We start from the raw sequence: 17,645 nt of genomic DNA, 5'->3' as shown, positions 1-17,645 counted from the left end.
GGATGCATGTCCCTGTTGGCTGGGTCAGGGTGTGTGTGCATGTGCATGCATGTGTGTGCATGCATGTGGATGTGTGTCCCTGTTGGCTGGGTCAGGGGGTGTGTGCATGTGCATGCATGTGTGTGCATGCATGTGGATGCATGTCCCTGTTGGCTGGGTCAGGGGGTGTGTGCATGTGCATGCATGTGTGTGCATGCATGTAGATGTGTGTCCCTGTTGGCTGGGTCAGGGGGTGTGTGCATGTACATGCATGTGTGTGCATGCATGTGCATGTGTGTGCCCCTGTTGAGGGGGTGCATGTGTGCGTTGCAGCCCCCTTGCAGCCCATGTGCATTAGCTCACATACGCGTGTGCACACACGTGTCTTGGAGCAGCACATGTGCAGCTGGTGCCTTGTAGTGGGTGTGTGCGCATGTGTGTCTGCCAGAGCGTGCATGTGTACACAAGTGCATATCATCATTGGGGTATGTATGTGTGCATAAGCATGTAAGCGCATGCATGCGTGTGTAAATGCATGTGTCAGCGTGCATAGGCGTGTGTGTAAGTGCACACAGGCAGGCATCCGCACAGAATCCCATGCATGCACACATGCTAAGCGCACGCCTGTGCCGCAACCCGCCAGCACAGCCGCGTGCACCGAGCCCACGCGTGAGCGCGCCCAGCCGTGCACGCCTGCCCAAGGCCACGCGTGTGCGCGTGCATCCGTCCCGGCGAGGCGGCGGCTGGCGGGGAGCCGGGGCGCGGGGCGGGGGGGCCCGGGCCTTGGCCGGGGCAGCAGCGGGAGGAGGAGGAGGGAAGTGCGGCTCAGACACTGCGGCGCCAGCAAACACCTGCAAACAGCTCCGGGCACACAATGGCAAATACAGGTGGGGAACCGCGGCCTCCGTCAGCGCCGCGATTGCATCAGACTCCGGCTCCTGCCAAGAGGCGAGCGAGCCGGCCTGGCCGGCCACCGGCACAGCGGCTGGGGGACGCCTGGCCTTCACCCCCCCGCGTTATTTTTTGCTCTTCTCATCCTCTTTCTTGCACCCGTGCGGTGTAGCTGGGAAGAGAAAGACAAAGCCTGCTTTGCTGGGCGGTGCGGCCGGGGGCATTTCTTGCGCTACATCTGCCCCGCGAGGTAAATCACAGCCCCGGCAGGGCAACAGCAGCTACTTTTAGTTGGTTTTTTTTCCCTTTTTCTTCATTTTTTTCTTCTTTTTTTTTTTTTCCAAATCAGGATTTCCAAGGAAAGCATCAGTGTCATGCCACAGCTCAGGCTGGGAAGCTGGGGTGGGGGTCCAGGCAAGGTTTGTGCCCCCCACCTCCCCCCCGGCTATCCCCGGAGCCTGGGAACAGCAGGGCGGCTGTTCCAGGCAAGGCGCCGGGATCCGTCCGCCACGGGGGAGGAGGAGATGGCCCTGGGAGGCTTCCTGGGAGCCAGCGCCAAACCCTCACCCTGCCAAACCCCAGGGCCCCTGGGGACCTGCAGCCCCCAGCCCCGGCCGAGGGAATCCCTTGCCCTGACCTCCCCTGGCAAGGGGATGGGGTCCCCCTCTGCCTCCCCGATGCTGTTTCCATGCAAAATGCTCCAGCAGGACTGGTTTCTCCCACCCCACTAGTGCCTGTCCTCACTTCTCCCAGTAATCCCAGCCCCAAATTAGACTCATTAACTGCTCCCATGGGTCCAGGATCTCCACTGCCATCACCCCAGCTGAGGAACCCGTGGCAAGCTGGGGTGCTCACACTGCAAGGAGCCCCATTTTGCAGCTACGGAGACCCATCCCTGTCCCTTGGCTCATTCCCAGGGTGCTTTTCCCACCATTCCAACTAAACCCCTTTGGCACACGACACGGGTGAGCATGGGGACACTCACCCCTAAGCTACCCCTCAGCTTTTCTTCCCAAACTAAAAACCAGTGGAGACAGAAAAAAACTGTTTTTATCCATTAGTGCAACATCAGCTCGGTTCCCAGCAGCAGTGGCTTCCGACGGGCACCCTCACCTGCCTCCCACTGCACCAGGACAGCTCCGTGTCACCCCATCCCACCCCATCCACGGGTGCCACAGGGTAACCTTCCCTTGGGAAGCCTGGGGACATCAAGCTGGGAGGAGAGTGGGATGTTCCCAGGTGTTCGTGATCCCGTTGGACTGGCTGTTGCTTTCTGGCTGCCCCATGTACTGCTTCTCCCTGTGGAAATGCCCACGGACAAAGGGTGCTTTGTGGGTGCCAGCTGCACCCCGCGCTCACCTTGGCTGCTGCGGGGTTTGCAGGCTGAAGCCAGTGCACATCGAGGAATATCTGCATCACCCTGAGCCCCAAGACCCCTCTTCCCACTTTCCTCCTCCTCCTCCCACCCCTGACCCGGCTTACCTGGATACTGTAGTACCCCAGGGGTGCCCTGATGCCACCGGGCAAGCACCCACACCGTGCCTGGTCGAGCCCATGGCAAGAAGGCTGGAGCCCGACACAAGGCATGAAGAAGATGGTGCTACAGATGGAGGGGTTTTAACTTAGCCCCCAGCAGAGGAGCCAGGCCTGACCCTGATGGCAAGCAGGCCAGCACCTTCCCCAGGGAGCAGGATCTGGCCCAGCTGCACTGCAGCCATGGGGCTCCACAGCTGAGCCGGCCGGCCGCATCTGCTCCTGGGCCAAAGGGAAACCGCAGCATTAATCCAAGGGGAGGGAAAGGCATTTCTGCTCCCAACACGCCTTCCCTGAAGTGCTGCCACCCCCCCATAGCCCCGGGGGGGTCCAGGCCAGGCAGGGGCGTGCAGTGTGGATGGCACCTGGGGAACTGCAAGGCTCAAAGCAGCCCTAATTAGAGCCATGGCAGCTGCAGCCCAGAACTCCCCTTCCCGTGTGGGGGGAAAGCATCACCCCCCTTCCAGCCCGAAAGCAGCTCTTACCCAGCCTCAGGGTACTGGGCAGCCCCTTTTTGCAAGGCATGGAGTGGAAACCCTTGGAAAAAAAGCATCCTTTCCCCCCCTCCCAAGGTGCCAGCTACACCTCCAGATGGTCCCCGGGGCTCAGCAGCGTCTTCACTCCTTCCATATCAGATAAGCGGGGCAGCACCCAAAATAACAGGCAGACACCTCGGCCGGGAGACAGCAGCCTAGGGTTAATTCCTCCCATACCTGAGCTGACATTTCAAAGCTATTAAACAACTAATGAGATTCCTACCATAACCCTAGAAGTTACAGTAAGAGAAAGGGGTTTGGGGGCTCCCACCCCCAGGGTGCTGCTCTCCCACCCATGGGGTGCACCCTGGTTACCTCTGCCCCCAGAGATGGGGAAAAACATTCCGAACGACCTGTTTTTATTATGTAAAAATGTAACTTTTATAAAAAGTTTATAAAGCAAGTACAAGGCATGTTCGCAGAAAATCACCTTCCTGCACAAAAGGTACAAAACGTTATACTCTAGTATAGAGCTCCACAATACATGAGGCCGCAGCCCCAGAGAGTTTGGTTCATACGCGAGGATGTGCCCCCCCTCCCCAAAACCCCCTACATTCCACCCCCACCCCCCAAGAAAAACCTTCAAAAAAAAAAAGGACTCGCTTCTATAATCCAAAAATATACAGACAACCGCCTCTTCACCAGTCTATCATTAAAAGTATCTCGTTGAGGTTCGGGTCCAAAGTCTTGCCAAGTCGGGATGCTGCGCTCCGGGGGGGCTGCTGGCGGCGGAGGGATGGTGGGGGTCGGGACCAGCCGCCCCCCGCCGGCGGGGCCCGGGCCCGGGGGAGGCGATGCCGGGGGCGGTAGGTCGCAGACAGCCCGGCGCCACGGAGGAAGCTGCTATTTACCTCCGGCTGATAACGAACCAGGAACCGACACTCGCTGCCTGTTTGCTAATTGGCACCGGGAGGAGAGAGAAGAAAGGCGGGGGAGAAGGGGGGAAGGAGAAAAAAAGTTATAAATATTAAGTGTTGTGGTAACTCTGGGTTTGGTGGTCGGGAAGGCGGGGGACCGCCATGCATCGGGGCGGGTATCGGTCCCCTGAGGATGATGCTGGGGGGGAATCGGGGGACACACACACTCACCTGATGGAGCAGCCGTTAGTGACACAAACTTCTCTCGTCTTTGGAGCAGAGTTCAGACGCCAGCTCGGCCGCCTGCGGAAAGCAGGGACAGCGCTGAGGACCACCCCCTTGCCACGACACCCACCACCACCACCCCCGGCATCCGGGGCCGCGCATCACCCCCAGCCCACCATACCCTCCTCACCCCACCATACACCACCACCACCACCCCCCCCTCCAACGCAGCGCAACTCTTACCTTAAGGGACAGCAGGGTGGCCTCGGAGGAGGGGTCGCGGCCCTTGGCCCCCTCCTCCAGCACGATCTGGAGGTCGAAGATGTAATCGATAACATGCTGCAGGATCTCCACTTGGCTCACCTTGGTGCCTTGCGGGATGCCCGGCACCAGCTCCCGCAATTTAGAGTAACAATCGTTCATATCGTAGAGCAAGTTCATGGGCTCCTCCAAGGCCGGGCTCTTGTTGTTGCTGCCGCGGGCGATGGCCAGGCTCTGCTCTGAGAGGCAGCACACCGCCTCGTAGCAGCTCCGCACCGACCGCACCGGGCTGATGGCTTTCATGGTGGGGGTCCGGGGGTCACAGCTCGGCTGGGGGATGCAGGAGGGGAGGGGAAAGGGGGGGATGCCTGGGCGCGTCGGTGCGTGTCGCGACGGCTGGGACCTCCGAGCACCTCGACCACCAAAGCTTGGACCAGCGACCCCCACCTCCGCAGCCCCGCACTCAGAACCCCTCAGGCTCCGCCGGTACAGTGGGAAAAGGGAAGCCCCGCGCCGCCTTTTATATAGGCGGCCGGCGGAGCCCCGCCCCATGCATGCAAATAAGCCTTGGGTCCCGCCCTCTTTATATAAATGAAGTGCTAAGCCCCACCCTCGCATCTAAATGAGGCCAGCCTCACCACCCCCTACCCCCCCCCATTGACCCCCGGTGGCCCCACGGCGGGGGGAGGACACGGCCACGCAGGTCGCCCCCGCAGCCAGCCCCCCACCCCACCCCTTGGGGGATCCCCCTAAACCCCCCTTGGACACCCCAACCCCCCAAACTGCCCCCACCCCCCGCACCGAATCCCCCCTATTTTCAGGCAGGACACGGGGCGGGGGGGGGGGGTTCCCGGCCCCCCGTGTTTTTACCGGGCGCTCTCCTAAGGAAATTAGTGCCGCCCTGTTCCTCAATCCGCTTCTCATCTGACCCCCAGACTTTCTGGCGTCAGGAATTATCTTGTGACCAGCAGAAAAAAATTAATTGCGGTAAAACTGAGGTTACGATGGAGAAACCAGATTTAGGTCAGCGCCTGCGAGGGGCCGGCCTGCAGGCTGGGGGGGCGGGGGGGGGGGGGAGATTTATAGGCGAGGGGGTTTGTTTCAGTCGGAGTGATGAGGAGGGGGAAAGGCAGCCCCCCCCCCCCCCCGCATCGCTGCCGCTCGGTGCCCACGCGTGTCGCCGCGGCGGGTGGCGGTGCCACATGGAGGGGCGCGGGGGGGCCGCAGCGCCCAGGTTGGGAATCGTTAAGCCAAGGGGAGACACCCCACCCCCCCATTGGTTTCACAGGTTTTGGTCGGGGGCGGGGGGGAGCGCAGGAGAAGGGGGGGGCACAGCCGAGAGGGTGGGGGGCACTGCGGCAGCCCGGGGGTCCCGATGCAGGGGGGTGCGGGGGGGGGGGGGGGCAGGGCACTGGCCGGAGTCCCGGCGTCCCCCCCGACAGCCACCAACCACGGACGGTGCCGCTGGGGTCCGACCCCCCGCAGCTCCTCGGGTCTGGGGCCGCAGGCCGGGACAGTCGCCACCCCACCCCCCCCCGGCCCGGGAGCCGCTCGGTGGCCCCCAGCCCCCCCGGGCAGCATGGCGCTGTCCGAGGGGCTGCGGTATTTTTTGTGACCCCCCCCGAATTTCCAGGGAAATCGCCTCCGTGTGAAGGGTGGCAGCTTGGGGGGAGCCGTAATTACCCTCATTAACCTGCTCTGGGGCAAGCGGCAGCAACCGCGACCCCCCTAAAAAACGGGGGGGGGGGGGAGAAGTAATATTCCTTTCTATTTAAAAAATGTAAAGTTTCAAGTTAAATAAAAATTAAATAAAAATGTGGTATGTAAAAATTAGAAAGTCTAGAAATCATAAATAAAACATTTAAGTTTAACAATTAAAACCCAAAGAGTTAAAAAATAAAAATAAGGTTTGAAAATAAAAAATTAAACGTTAAAAAGTGAAAAGTTACAACTACAAAATGAAAAGTTAAAGAATGGAAAGTTAAAAAATAAAAGTAAAAAAGGAAAAGTGAAAAAATTCAAAAGTCACAAGTTAAAAACGTGAAAATAAGAGGTTAAAAACTTTAAAAATCAAAGGTGAAAAGTTAGAAAATTAATAAGGTGAAAAGCTAAAAAATTAATAAGTCAAAAGTTAAAAACTTAAGAAATGAAAAAAAGTTAAAAACTAAAAATAAAAGGTGAAAGGTTAAAATATTAATAAGTTAAAAACTTAAAGTTAAAAATTAATAGGTAAAAAAGAAAAAGTTAAAAGTTAAAAACCTGAAAATAGGAAGTCAACAGTTAAAAAGAATTAAAAAGTTAAAAAACTTAAAAAATGAAAAGTGAAAAATACAAGAAAATGACAAGTCAAAAAAAATTAAAAACGCAAAGCTAAAAAGGAAAAAAGAAGGGGGGGGGGGGGGGGGGGGGGAAGAAGCCCCGAGAAACACAACCCGGCTCCGAGCTGCGCAGCCGGCCCGAGCGCTCCCCCCGGCCCGGGGACCCCCCGCCCGCCCCGACCCCGCTAATTCCCATGGCCGCCCCCCCCCGTTTCCCAGGGCGGGGGGGCCGCCGGGGGCAGCTTTTGTTTGCAGGGGGGTTTTGTTGGCGGCGGTTCCCACAGGCGCTGCCTGGGCGGCGGGACCCGCTGCCTTTGCCCAGCTGTGGCGCGGGCCCTCCAGCTGTGTTGATCTAACTCCCGGCCCCAGACAGCCTGGCGCCAGCCCTGCGCGCGTCATGCATGCACGGCGCGGCGTGGCCAAGGCAACCCCCCCCCCCCACCTCCGGGGGGGCCGCGCTGATGTGGGGGACCCCGGGGGTGCCGGCAAGGTGGGAGCACGAGATGCCACCCCCCCACCCCCCCAGCGCGCGCCCCCCGCCCCGCCGGCATCCCCCCCCCCCTCCCCCCCCCCCCCCCGCTGCTGGGTGGCCGCCCCCGGTGCCCCCACGCTTTTGGGGTGCCAGCGCTGGGTTTGGGGGGGTCCCCACGCTGCGGCTGGGGGGGGGCGGGTTTGTTGGCGCGGAGGAGGGAAGAGGGGGGGCGGGGGGGGGGGGGAAGGGAGCGCGATGATTTCATGGTGAAAAGGGCCCACACTGGGTGTTCTATTAAAAAATGAAAAGAGGAGGAGCGGGAGCTGGGGGCTGCCCGGCTCGGCGAGCCCCCCCAAACCATGCAAAGCCTCCGCGGGGGGGCTGTGACCGTGCCCCCCACTTCCAGCTCAGCCATCGCTCCCCACAACCTTTCCCGGGGATGGATGGTTAATCCCAAGCGATTTTCCTGCACTGCAAATACCTGCGGGGGTCCCCGAGCTCGGGGGGGTCCACAAGCAGCTGCCCCCCATCCCCACCCCCAAATCCACCCCTCGGGCTTAGGTTTGGGTTGATATATTTATTTCTTTTTTCCTTAAATAAGTCAGTACAGGTGGCAGGATGTGAAGGACATAAAGCAGCGTGGAAGGGGCCGGATTCAGCAGGCTGCCGCGGGGCAGGGAGGGTGAGCGTGGGGGTCCCGGTGTTCCCAGGGGAGACACGCCAGTGTTTTTTGGGGGAATTTCTCGCGTTTTGGAAGCAGGAGGCTGCCTGGGAGCACTGGCTGCAGGGAAGGGAGCGGGAGGAACGGAGACGTGGCAGAGCGCCCAAGGCAGCTACAAAGGGAAGGGCTCTTCCCCAGGGGTCATCTGGATTTGCTTTTGGGATAGGGCTGGGGTATAAATCCCATCTCCCCGGGATCTTCGGAGACCCTCTGGATCCTTCGGGAGCGAGGGAAGCTGGGGGACACGGCAGGCCACGCTTCAGCTCGGCACAACGTGGGAGCGAGAGCTCAGAGCAAGCGTTTTAATTCATCGATTTTTGGAGACCCTCAAGCCAACTGCCCAGCCCGGGCACCCGCATGGCACGGCACGGCACGGCACGGCACTGACCCAAGGGAGCTTTGGTGCTGGAGAAGGAATCTGGATGGATGCTCAAGGGGAAAAAGGGTTTCTGGCTTCTTAAACTGGCTCTGAAATCTCCTTCCCACCTCGTCCCCCGGGACACTGGGCTGCCACCCCGTGCTGTGCCGTGCCAGGCTGTGCCGCGCGGTGAGCTTTGGTCACTGCACTCCTTCCCGGGGTGCCAGCTGTCCCTGCGCCCCAATCCCTGCCAGGGCCGGGTGCTCCGGGTGGGCAGCGGGGATGGGATGGGCAGGGACAGGCAGCCTGGCTCTGGCTGTTGGTGACACAAGGGACATGCCAAAGGCCCTGGTGCGGTTTGGCAAACCCAGCCTCCCTTGGGGTCCCTGTGGCTGCGGTGACAGCCCCATCCAGGGATACCACGTCCCAGATTTGGGGGTGTTTGGGGATAAATGGGGATTATAAATGGGAATGGGCAGATTGGATGGATGCACGCCTGCCACACGAGGCTGATGGCAGCCCACATGGGACAGAGCCCAGCCCCGGCCGCTTGCTGTGCCTCAGTTTACCCCGTCACCCACGGCAGGGACCTGCCGCAAGAGCCAGACGGTGCCAGAGGCTCCGGACCAGGCCTTGCGCCGTGCTGGATGTGCAGGGAAATGGGGGGGGATGAGGGGGGACCAAGGAGGGGCACTGCTGGGAGTGGGCACCCAAGGAGGGGCAGCCAGCCCCCACCCTGGGCTGGGTAACTAGGAGACCGGATCTTGCCCTGGGGAATGCGCAGCTGTTTGTGCAGGGGATTAACCCCAGGGACCCCCCCTCGTCCCCTGTGCCTGAGGCAGGGGCTGAGCAGCCCACCCCGCAGCCAGGCAGGGGGAGCTCAGCCCAACTGAGCCTGCACCCGCGGAGCACTGCCTGCTGGTGGTCATTAGGGGCCAGAGTGAACACAGGGAGGCATTACCTTGCTCCAGAGCACCCAGGGGAGGGAGGGGAGCACACACATCCCTCTGGAGGGGGCCCGTGACCCCAGCCTTGGCCAGCTGCCCAGCCACCGTCTGTGCCTCAGTTTCCCCAGACTCCGTCCCTGCCAAAGCCCAGCCAGGAGCAGGGCCGTGGCTCCATCTCTGTCACCCGCAGCACCGGCAGGGCCAGGGGGATCTGTGGCTTCCCACCGGGAAGCAGAGCCACTTGTCCGGGGCAATCCCTGGGCACCCCCAGCCCCCCAGAGGGGAGAGGCCGGGAGACTGTGAGTATCCCCGGGTGGTACCCGGCCGCAGGGGGGTGGTGTGCAGCGGGGCCGGGGGTCCCGCAGGCCTGGGGGGCGGCAGGCGGGCGGCAGCGCTGTTCCCAGCGCCGGGATTCCCCGCAGCTGCTTCCTGCAGCCCTATCTCACGGGCACATCTGGGGGAGCTGGGAGCGGCTGCCCCCCCCGGCGCTTCCTGCGCTGCCCCCCGCCCCCCCAGCCCTGGCTGCCGTTCTCACGGCCTCCCCCCAGGGCCAGCCAGACCCCCATGTCCCCCCCAGCCCGATGCCCACCCCAGGCCTGACACCACAGCAGCACCCCGTGTCCCATCTGCACCCCTGGGGTGGATCTCATATTCCTGCCCCACCCCCACCCCCCCACCCCTTATGGAGCATCCGCAGTGCTGGGGAGGGGGCTGGAGCATCATACCTCATTACCCCAACGGGGCCAAGGCTGACCATGGGGTAAGGCCAGCTGGTGCCACGTTACCCCCCAACCCACACAGGCTGGGGGGGTACATGTGGGTGCACCCAGCCGGGTGAGGTGCTGTGCCACCACTACGGGTGCACCCACAATTTGGCACATACCCCCCCCCCCTTGCTCTGTCCTCCTGCCCCTGCTCTGCATCCATCATTTCCTCTGCAAAAGGAGGAGGAGGATGGGGCGGGGGGGTGTGAAGGCTGCAGGTGTGAGCATCCCTGCTTGCAGCCCCCGGCCGCTGCAGGTGTGGGGACACTGGTGAGTCAGAGGAGCCTGGGCCCCGCTGCCATCACCCCGGTGGCAAGCAAAGCACCTCCTGCCTCCCACGATATCCTCCCGGGCCCGGGGTGTGGTGGCGGGGGGGCAGCGGGCACCCACTGCCGGCACCACCTTCACCGCAGCCCCCCCCTCCCCAAGGTGGAGTGCTCCAGCCCTGGAATGGTGTGGAGAGGGGAAACTGAGGCAAGGGGAAGGGGAGCCCATCCTGGGTTTCATGGGGGTGCACAGGTCCCAGGAGGGGTTTTGCTGTTCCCCGCAGCTCCCCCTGAATCCCTCCCTTCCTCAGGCCCCCAAATTCCTCCCCCCAGGTCCTGCCGCGCTGCAGGATGTGGCTTTGCCAGGCTGCCTCGCTACGCCCAGAGAGACTGTTACAACTCATCACACACCCCCCAGCCCATGCTGCCCAGCCCCAAATCACACCACCCCCAGCAACCCCCCCCCCGAAAACTTGACACACACCCCTCAAGCACCCTAAAAACCCCCAGATCCCCCTCCCAAAATGACAGGAGCCCCCAGCTCCAGTCACCCCTCCCACTACGCCCAGCACAGCCGGAAAGCCACGTCCCGTGGAACAACCCCCCTACCACGGAAAAACATGGCGGGGGGGGGAAGGTGCTTTATCTTGGCCCCCATCAGCCCCTAATAAGGCAGCTTTATTTTTAGCGAAGGTGAAAGCCAGAGCAACCAGCTCAAGAGCTTTTTCCACTCACATCTGCATTTGTACAATTTGGGTTTCCTGTCGTGGTTTCGGCACTTTTCAAACCTGCCTGAATTGTTATTTTGTTCACTCGTCGAAGAGCCCTACAGATACCTCCCCCGGTATAAATAACGCGTGAGCATCCCCTCCCCGACCGCCTGCTCATCCGGCCCCACGCCCCACCACCCTGCTTTCTTGGAATGGGATCCGAGCATCCCCCTGGGATTTGGATGCTGGTGGAGGTTCAGTGCTGGACCACATCTTCCCAGCCCTGGACCATGTGCTCCCAGCCCTGCATCGCAGCTTTCCAGCCCCAGTGAGGGGAAGCAGCCGCTTCGCAGACCCTGAGTGGGGAAACTGAGGCAGGGATGGGGTCAGCGCTGGGGTGTGGGGGTGGGGACCCCAGCTTGGGCCTCCCCCAGGGGCCCATGGGTTGCGCGGCCACGCTGGGTTTAAGCAGGAGGTGACATGTGTCAGGCAGCAAAGCTGGGGGACAAAGAGGGCGGTCGAGGGTTGTACCCTTCCCCTGCTGCCAACCCATCCCCACGGGGGTGGGCTGAGACCTGCCCAACTCAGCCCAGCTGTGCTGGGGTCAGCTCAGCTCCTCAGCACAGCCACTGCCGGGGGACACACACAGCTGTGTGCCCCCCCCCAGCCCTGGCCGGGAGCACGGCCCCCTCCCCGCTTCCTCTGACACAGAGTTTCCATCCGCCCGGAGCAGGTGCCAGGTGAGGGGCAGTGGGGGGGGGCGAGAAGGGCGCCCTCCTTCTCTCCTCAAGCTGCATCCTTGCTGGGCCCCATGCAGGAAAGGGGGGACAGAGGGCTCAGCTCCCCCCTGCTGCCCCGCCCCGCCCCCCCCCCCCCCCCAGTACACCCCAGTGCTCCTCCAAACCCACTGGAGCTGTGGGAGCCATGCAGCCATGCTGCCCCTCAGTCTCTGGGGGGCACAACCCAACCCCGCCCCCCACATACCCACCATGGTCCCTCCGACACCCCCCAGTCCCCCATCACCACCTACCCCCCTTCCCAAAATCCAGCCTGACACGAAGCATCTGTCCCTATTGCAGGGGTGGGTCTCCCTGTGCCCCCTCCAGCTCTGCTCACCCTATTCCCCTCGCCTGCCCCAGCACCCTGGGACAGATGCTGCCTCTCCACATGGGCACACACAAATACAGCTCTGACCTGGCCTAACCCCAATAGACATCAGAGAATCCAACATCACCCCATCCTCCTGGGGGGTCCAACACTCCTGGCTCCATCCAGCAGCCTGGGGTGATGCAGGGGGGAATAAACCCCTGGGGGTGATGGAGAGGGATGTGATGGTGGAGTTGGAGGGGAGGTGAAGCAGCAGTACACGCATCCTCGGTGAGCAGGGATGGGACACGGGGGCAGGATGTGTCCCCTGGGACACCACAACCCCGTCACAGCCACAGTGATAAACCCTGGGGAGATGTGGCTGTCACCTCCTGTCCCCCGAGCAGTGTGCCCAGGCAGTGAGGGGGAGACACATTACCCCAAGGGACATCTCCCTCTGTTTCCCCATCCCCTGCCTCCAGCAGCTGGGGATTTATAGAAAATAAAAAGAAAACCCACAAATCCTCAGATTTGGGCACCCCACATCCCAGCCATCTTCCCCCATGAAACCCCACCGCTGGTGCCCAGCCTCTCCGGCAACATCCTGCGGGATGAGGAGGATGCTGGGGTGTGAGGCTGAAGGCCGGGGTCCCCTGTCCCCATCCTTCGTTCTTTAAACTCCTTCTCCGCAGCCCGGCGGGGTGGCAGCTGCGGGGCCAGGTGCTGGAAGCCGACCTGCGCTCACTTTCGCTTGGCTTTTATTTATTTTTTTCACTCTCCGTTGACCCAGGGAACTTCACTTTCTAAAGAAAGTTGTCCCTGCGTGTGTGTCCCCCCGCTGTGGGGTTGGGGACATGCCCCACACCAGGCTCACCCCACGCCCGGTGCCATGGGGATGCGATGGTACCCAGCCACGCATCCATCCCTGGAGCTGAAGGGGACACCCCACCAGGATGGGGGGGCTGGCCGAGGGGGGGTCAGGAGGTCCCTGACATGTGGCACCTGTGGCACCCAGGGGCTCCCCCGGGCCCTGTCACCCTCCTCCCCCCCCCAAAAGCAGCATCTCACTTCTCTGCATTCACTTACCCTTGACAACCTTTTGGGGGGGTCAGCTTTATTTTCATTTTTTGTCAACCTTTTCATGGTAAACCCACCAAAGCCAGCCCCCAGATCTGCCTGCGTGAGAGAGGCGCTGGGGACACCGAGATGGGACCCCCCTGCCATGGGCGGGGACACACATCAGGACACCCCCAAAACGTCCCCTGCAGGATGGTTTCCAGCCACAGACCTTGCCCAGGGGACAGATGTGTCCCCAGCTGGACCCAGCCCAGGGTCCTGGGTGCTGGGTGGGTGCAGGAGACCCCCTGGCTGCCTGGGTCCTGGGTGGAAGTGACCCTGGGACCACCCACCTGGGGGGCACCCTGAGCCAAAGGGACCAGGACCCACCTAGCAGCCAGGGGAGGAGGAGGGGGGACAGATGAGTCTCGCAGGTGTCCTTGTCACGTGGGGAGTCTGGGCGCCTGAGCAGGGGGTCATTCCCCCAAAGTGGTGCAGAGGGTTTAGGAGTGGGCAGGGGGTGGTGTGAGCCTGGGGGGGCTTTTGCTGGGAAAACTGGGGGGAGGTGGAGCGGGGCTTCCGGAACCCACATCCCTGTCCCTCTAGACCAGCAAAACCCAGTCTGCCCAGGACAGGGTGGGACATGGCCACTGGGACCCCCCCACTCGGGACCCCCCCACTCGTGAGAACTGGGGGGATGGAGACTGCACCACTGCTGGGGGGGCGGGTGCCCCCCCCTCCAAGGATAAGGACCCTGCATCCATTGCAGGGGTGACACAACCTGCTCAGTCAGCCTGCCCACTCCAGTTACCTCCATTACCACCAGTGGCCCCCCTCCACCTGCTCCCCCTCTTACCCCTCCCCCCCCCCCCCCCCAGTACACGCCTAGGGCCAGTTCAGCTCTGACTGGGCTCCCAGGGGCCACTAACACTTGGGGTGCCAGCATGGGGGCTGCCTATCATCACTGCAGCGCCAGGGCAGGGGGACATGGGGGCACACGTGCCCGAATCCCTTCTGCCCAGGCCAGGGGCACAGGTCCAGGGCCTTGGGGGGCAGGAGGAATGTGGTATGGGGGGGTCCAGGACACCCCCAAAGGCAGGGACCCCTATAGAGTGTCCCCGCTGCATGATGTGTGTACCTACGTGTGCCATGATTACCTGTGTGTGCTGCACACCCCTGTGCACGCATGTAGGTGTAGGTATGTGTGTGCTGTGTGACCCTGTGCATGCATATATACGTATGTAGGTGAACTGTATGGATGTGCCTGCATGTGAGCTGCACGTCCTTATGCATGCATGTGTGTGTATGTATGTGAACTGTATGGCTGTGCACGCGTGTAGGTGTATGTATGTGTGTGCTGCACACCTCTGTACATGCTCATGCATGTGCCCCCCATACCTGCGCAGGCCGCATGTGCCGTGTTTCCCGGTGCGTACGCATGTACCGTATGTACTGCACATACCGCATGTACCGAATAGGCGCGCAGCCGCCTGCGCCGCTGCTGCCCCCTGGCGGACGGGAGCGCGCGCGGGCTAACACTGCCCCCTGGCGGGAGAGCGGGGCCCACGGACCCGGCATCCCCCCCCCGCACAGCGCTAGGACCCGGCCCCCCATGCGACCGTCAGCTCCTCTTGCTCCAGCAACCCCACGGACCCCCCAGCCCCTCTCAGACCACCCCCCTCATCGCCCCCCCCCAAACTCCTTCAGCTCTCGCCCTGGGGCAGAGCCAGGGGCACAGCCCCCCCCAGCAGGGCCCTGCTCTGGCAGGGGGTCAGCACCCACCCTCCCCCCGGGAAAGGCACGGGGCTGCAGCCCCGCGTTCGGCATCGCCCGAGCGGGAGTGGGGCGCTCAGACCCCTACCTGCCCCCGTCCCTCCGAGGCGCGGGGCAGGGCAGGGGGTCCGGGGTCCCTACGGGAGTTCAGTGACTCCAGGCCACGGGGGGGGAGGGCTGCAGCGGTGGCACCGGGCTGCTCCATGTGGCTCCAGCCCGGAGCCGGCACAGATGCTCATTTAACAGCCGCTCGCCCCCCGCAAGCACCGCTGCCCCACCCCCCCCCCCGGCCTTGCGATGCTCCGCAGCCCCAGACGGCTCGGGGAGGCCGGGGGGGCGCAGCCGGGGGCGCGGGGCAGCGCACGGGGACGCGGAGCGGGGCACAACCATTGCCCGGCGGGGGGCAACGGCGCTGAGCCCTGCGCAGCGGGCAGGGACAGGCAGGGCAGCGAGCAGGGGCGGGCAGGGCAGCGGGCAGGGCAGCGGGCAGGGGGCGGGCAGGGCAGCGGGCAGGGGCAGGCAGGGCAGCGGGCAGGCAGGGGAGTGGGCAGGGGCATGCAGGGGGAGGCAGGGCGGCGAGGTGTGCGAGCAGGCAGGGCAGCGGGCAGGCAGGGCAGGGGTCGGGCAGGGGCAGGCAGGGCAGCGGGCAGGGCAGTGGGCAGGGACAGGCAGGGCAGCGGGCAGCGAGGCACACGAGCAGGCAGGGCAGGGGGCAGCAGTGCATGGGAGCAGGCAGGGGGCAGTGGGCCCTCACCCCCCACCCAGGTTCTGTCGCCCCCAGCGCCCTGCCGAGCTGTTTCCTTCCAGGGGTCGGGGTGCTGGAGCCCCCCACTCAGCCCCTGCAGGGCCCCGCGGTGCCAGCGCCCAGCCCGGTTCATTTGCTCCACAACAGCCGGCACAGGGGCTTCTGCGCCCCTGGCCCCTGGGGCAGGGGGAGCCGCCTCCCCCTAAGCAGGGGAGAGGATCAGCAGGAAAAAACCTGCAGGAATCCCCTTCCCCACCTAGGGAACATGCAAATATTTTGCCTTCCCCCCCCCCCCAAAGAAATAGCAATAATAAATACCTTCATGCTCTTACCTGTGCCACGCTCACAAGAGGCGGCGTTGCACACTCTTGGGGTCTTCAGTTACCATCAGGGGTGGATTTTTTTGCCCATATCCTTAAATCCGCCACGCACAGACAAGCTGCGGCTGGCTGGAAGCAAAGCCTCCTCAGTGGTACTAGAAAAGCCCCATTTTTATCCCAGTTTAGACTAGACCAAGACCAGGTCCAGGCTGAACTGGCTGCCCATTGAGTCCTGCCCTCCAAGCACCCTCAAAGTCACATACCAAATCCCTGCTTTTTTCCCCCACATCCAAGCCACCCCTTTTCCCCAGGAGCATTTCAACCCTCCAAAACAAAACATTCGCTTAGCCTCTTCCTTTTTTAAAAAAAATCCCTCCTAATACTTAACATCAGGCCCAGTTTCGGCATTATCCCTTCTGTTCCCCTCCAGAAGCTCCGCATGTCTCCTAAACAGCCAAGGAGGAGCGCAGCCAGCCAGTGATGTAAAAACTACCTGTTTTTCTCTCCCCTCTCTAGTTTGGGGTGAAATGGGGGCATTTCAGGTCCCTGAGCACACCAGACTCCTGCCCCCACAGCACAGCCCCAGAGGGGGCTGGTTTCCATGGAAGTGATGGCAAGGTTGAAGGCACTGCGGAATAAATCCTGCGGGGAAGACAGGTATCAGGAGCACGTCCCAGCGATTCACCCGCTTTGCCTTAGAAGCAGAGGGGAAAATAACATTTTGGCTCTCACGCAGCTAAACACAGAGGGACATTTCAGCAGCAGCAGATGACACCAGCGTGGGACCATCCCAGGTTAAAGGACACAGGTATGACCTGTGAATGAAGTGATTTTTTTCTTATGTGAAAATAATCGCAGGTACCACACCTGCATCCGAGGTACTGGGGGGTTTAAATCACATCTTCCTGCTCCCGTCGTGTCTCTCGTGGGTCGTTCCTTGAAGACCAGAAAGGGGAACCAACCTCTGACCAGCAATGAAACCGAGGACGCAAACACCTGCCAGGCACAGCAGAAAAACCCTCTCCGGCTTTTTCTGTTACTCACAACTCGGATTCTTTCAAAAGACAAATTGTTTAATCTGGGCCTTTAATCAAGCCAAGCTTTCTGCCCTTCCTTCCTCCAGCTCTGCAAACAACGCAGGTTTTACGCTCCCTCTGAAAATGCATGAGGACACCAGCAAGGAATTTGGGTTTTCATCCAGCTCGCAAATGGAGAGGCCAAAGCTATCAAAGAATTAAGGACAGAAATTCTTCTGGAGAAAACAAGTAAAATATCCCAGTAAAATGCAAATGGCCACACAACTGCTCTCAACACCTGCAGAAACACCAGCCCAAACACCCCCAGGAAGCAACCCGGGCCCTTACCCGATGGGGACCAGGCTACTTGTAATTAGGTTTTGTTTGTTTGCTTCTCAGAGGCAAGAACTAGCAAAAAAAAAAAATTAAAAAAAATTAAGCACAGTTTTCAGTGAGTGCATGCAGGGTGTGCAGGTATTTGCTGTCCTGCGCGGGGTGGGAACAGGGCGTTGGGGAAGCAAGGAGCAGGCAGGCTGATTTTCCACCCAAGGTGAGAAGAGCAGAGCTGGCAGCTGGCTGGTTCCAGATGTTTCTAAACTGTGATTTAATAATTGAGATATTTTCAATATAGCACAATTTTCCTTGAGGACAACCCACTGACAATTAAAGAGTCCTGTTACTGGCTCAGATCCGTTTGCGACTCTCTTATTCCCTGCGAACCGCCAAAACAAGAAAACCTGGATTTTTTTACTTTCTTGACCACGAGCAGTTTTTTCCCAGGGGAGGTGATTGGGGAGGCAAGCGGGTGCCT

General features: G+C 61.3%; 1 protein-coding gene across 1 annotated transcript; it reads right to left on the bottom strand.

The window, feature by feature from the left end:
* Positions 1-3,281: 3,281 nt before the first annotated feature.
* ID3 (inhibitor of DNA binding 3) lies at positions 3,282-4,798 on the bottom strand. The gene is made up of 3 exons (XM_080378863.1): positions 4,265-4,798; positions 4,028-4,099; positions 3,282-3,835 (listed from the first exon to the last, which is right to left on the bottom strand). Exons 1-2 carry the CDS (start codon positions 4,583-4,585, stop codon positions 4,043-4,045), a joined length of 378 nt encoding a protein of 125 aa, XP_080234989.1. The 5' UTR covers positions 4,586-4,798; the 3' UTR covers positions 3,282-3,835; positions 4,028-4,042.
* Positions 4,799-17,645: the final 12,847 nt, after the last annotated feature.

The sequence above is a fragment of the Falco punctatus genome (assembly GCF_963210335.1).
Source record: "Falco punctatus genome assembly, chromosome: 3".
NCBI classification, from domain to species: domain Eukaryota; kingdom Metazoa; phylum Chordata; class Aves; order Falconiformes; family Falconidae; genus Falco; species Falco punctatus.
This window is presented reverse-complemented; position numbering and strand designations above follow the sequence as displayed.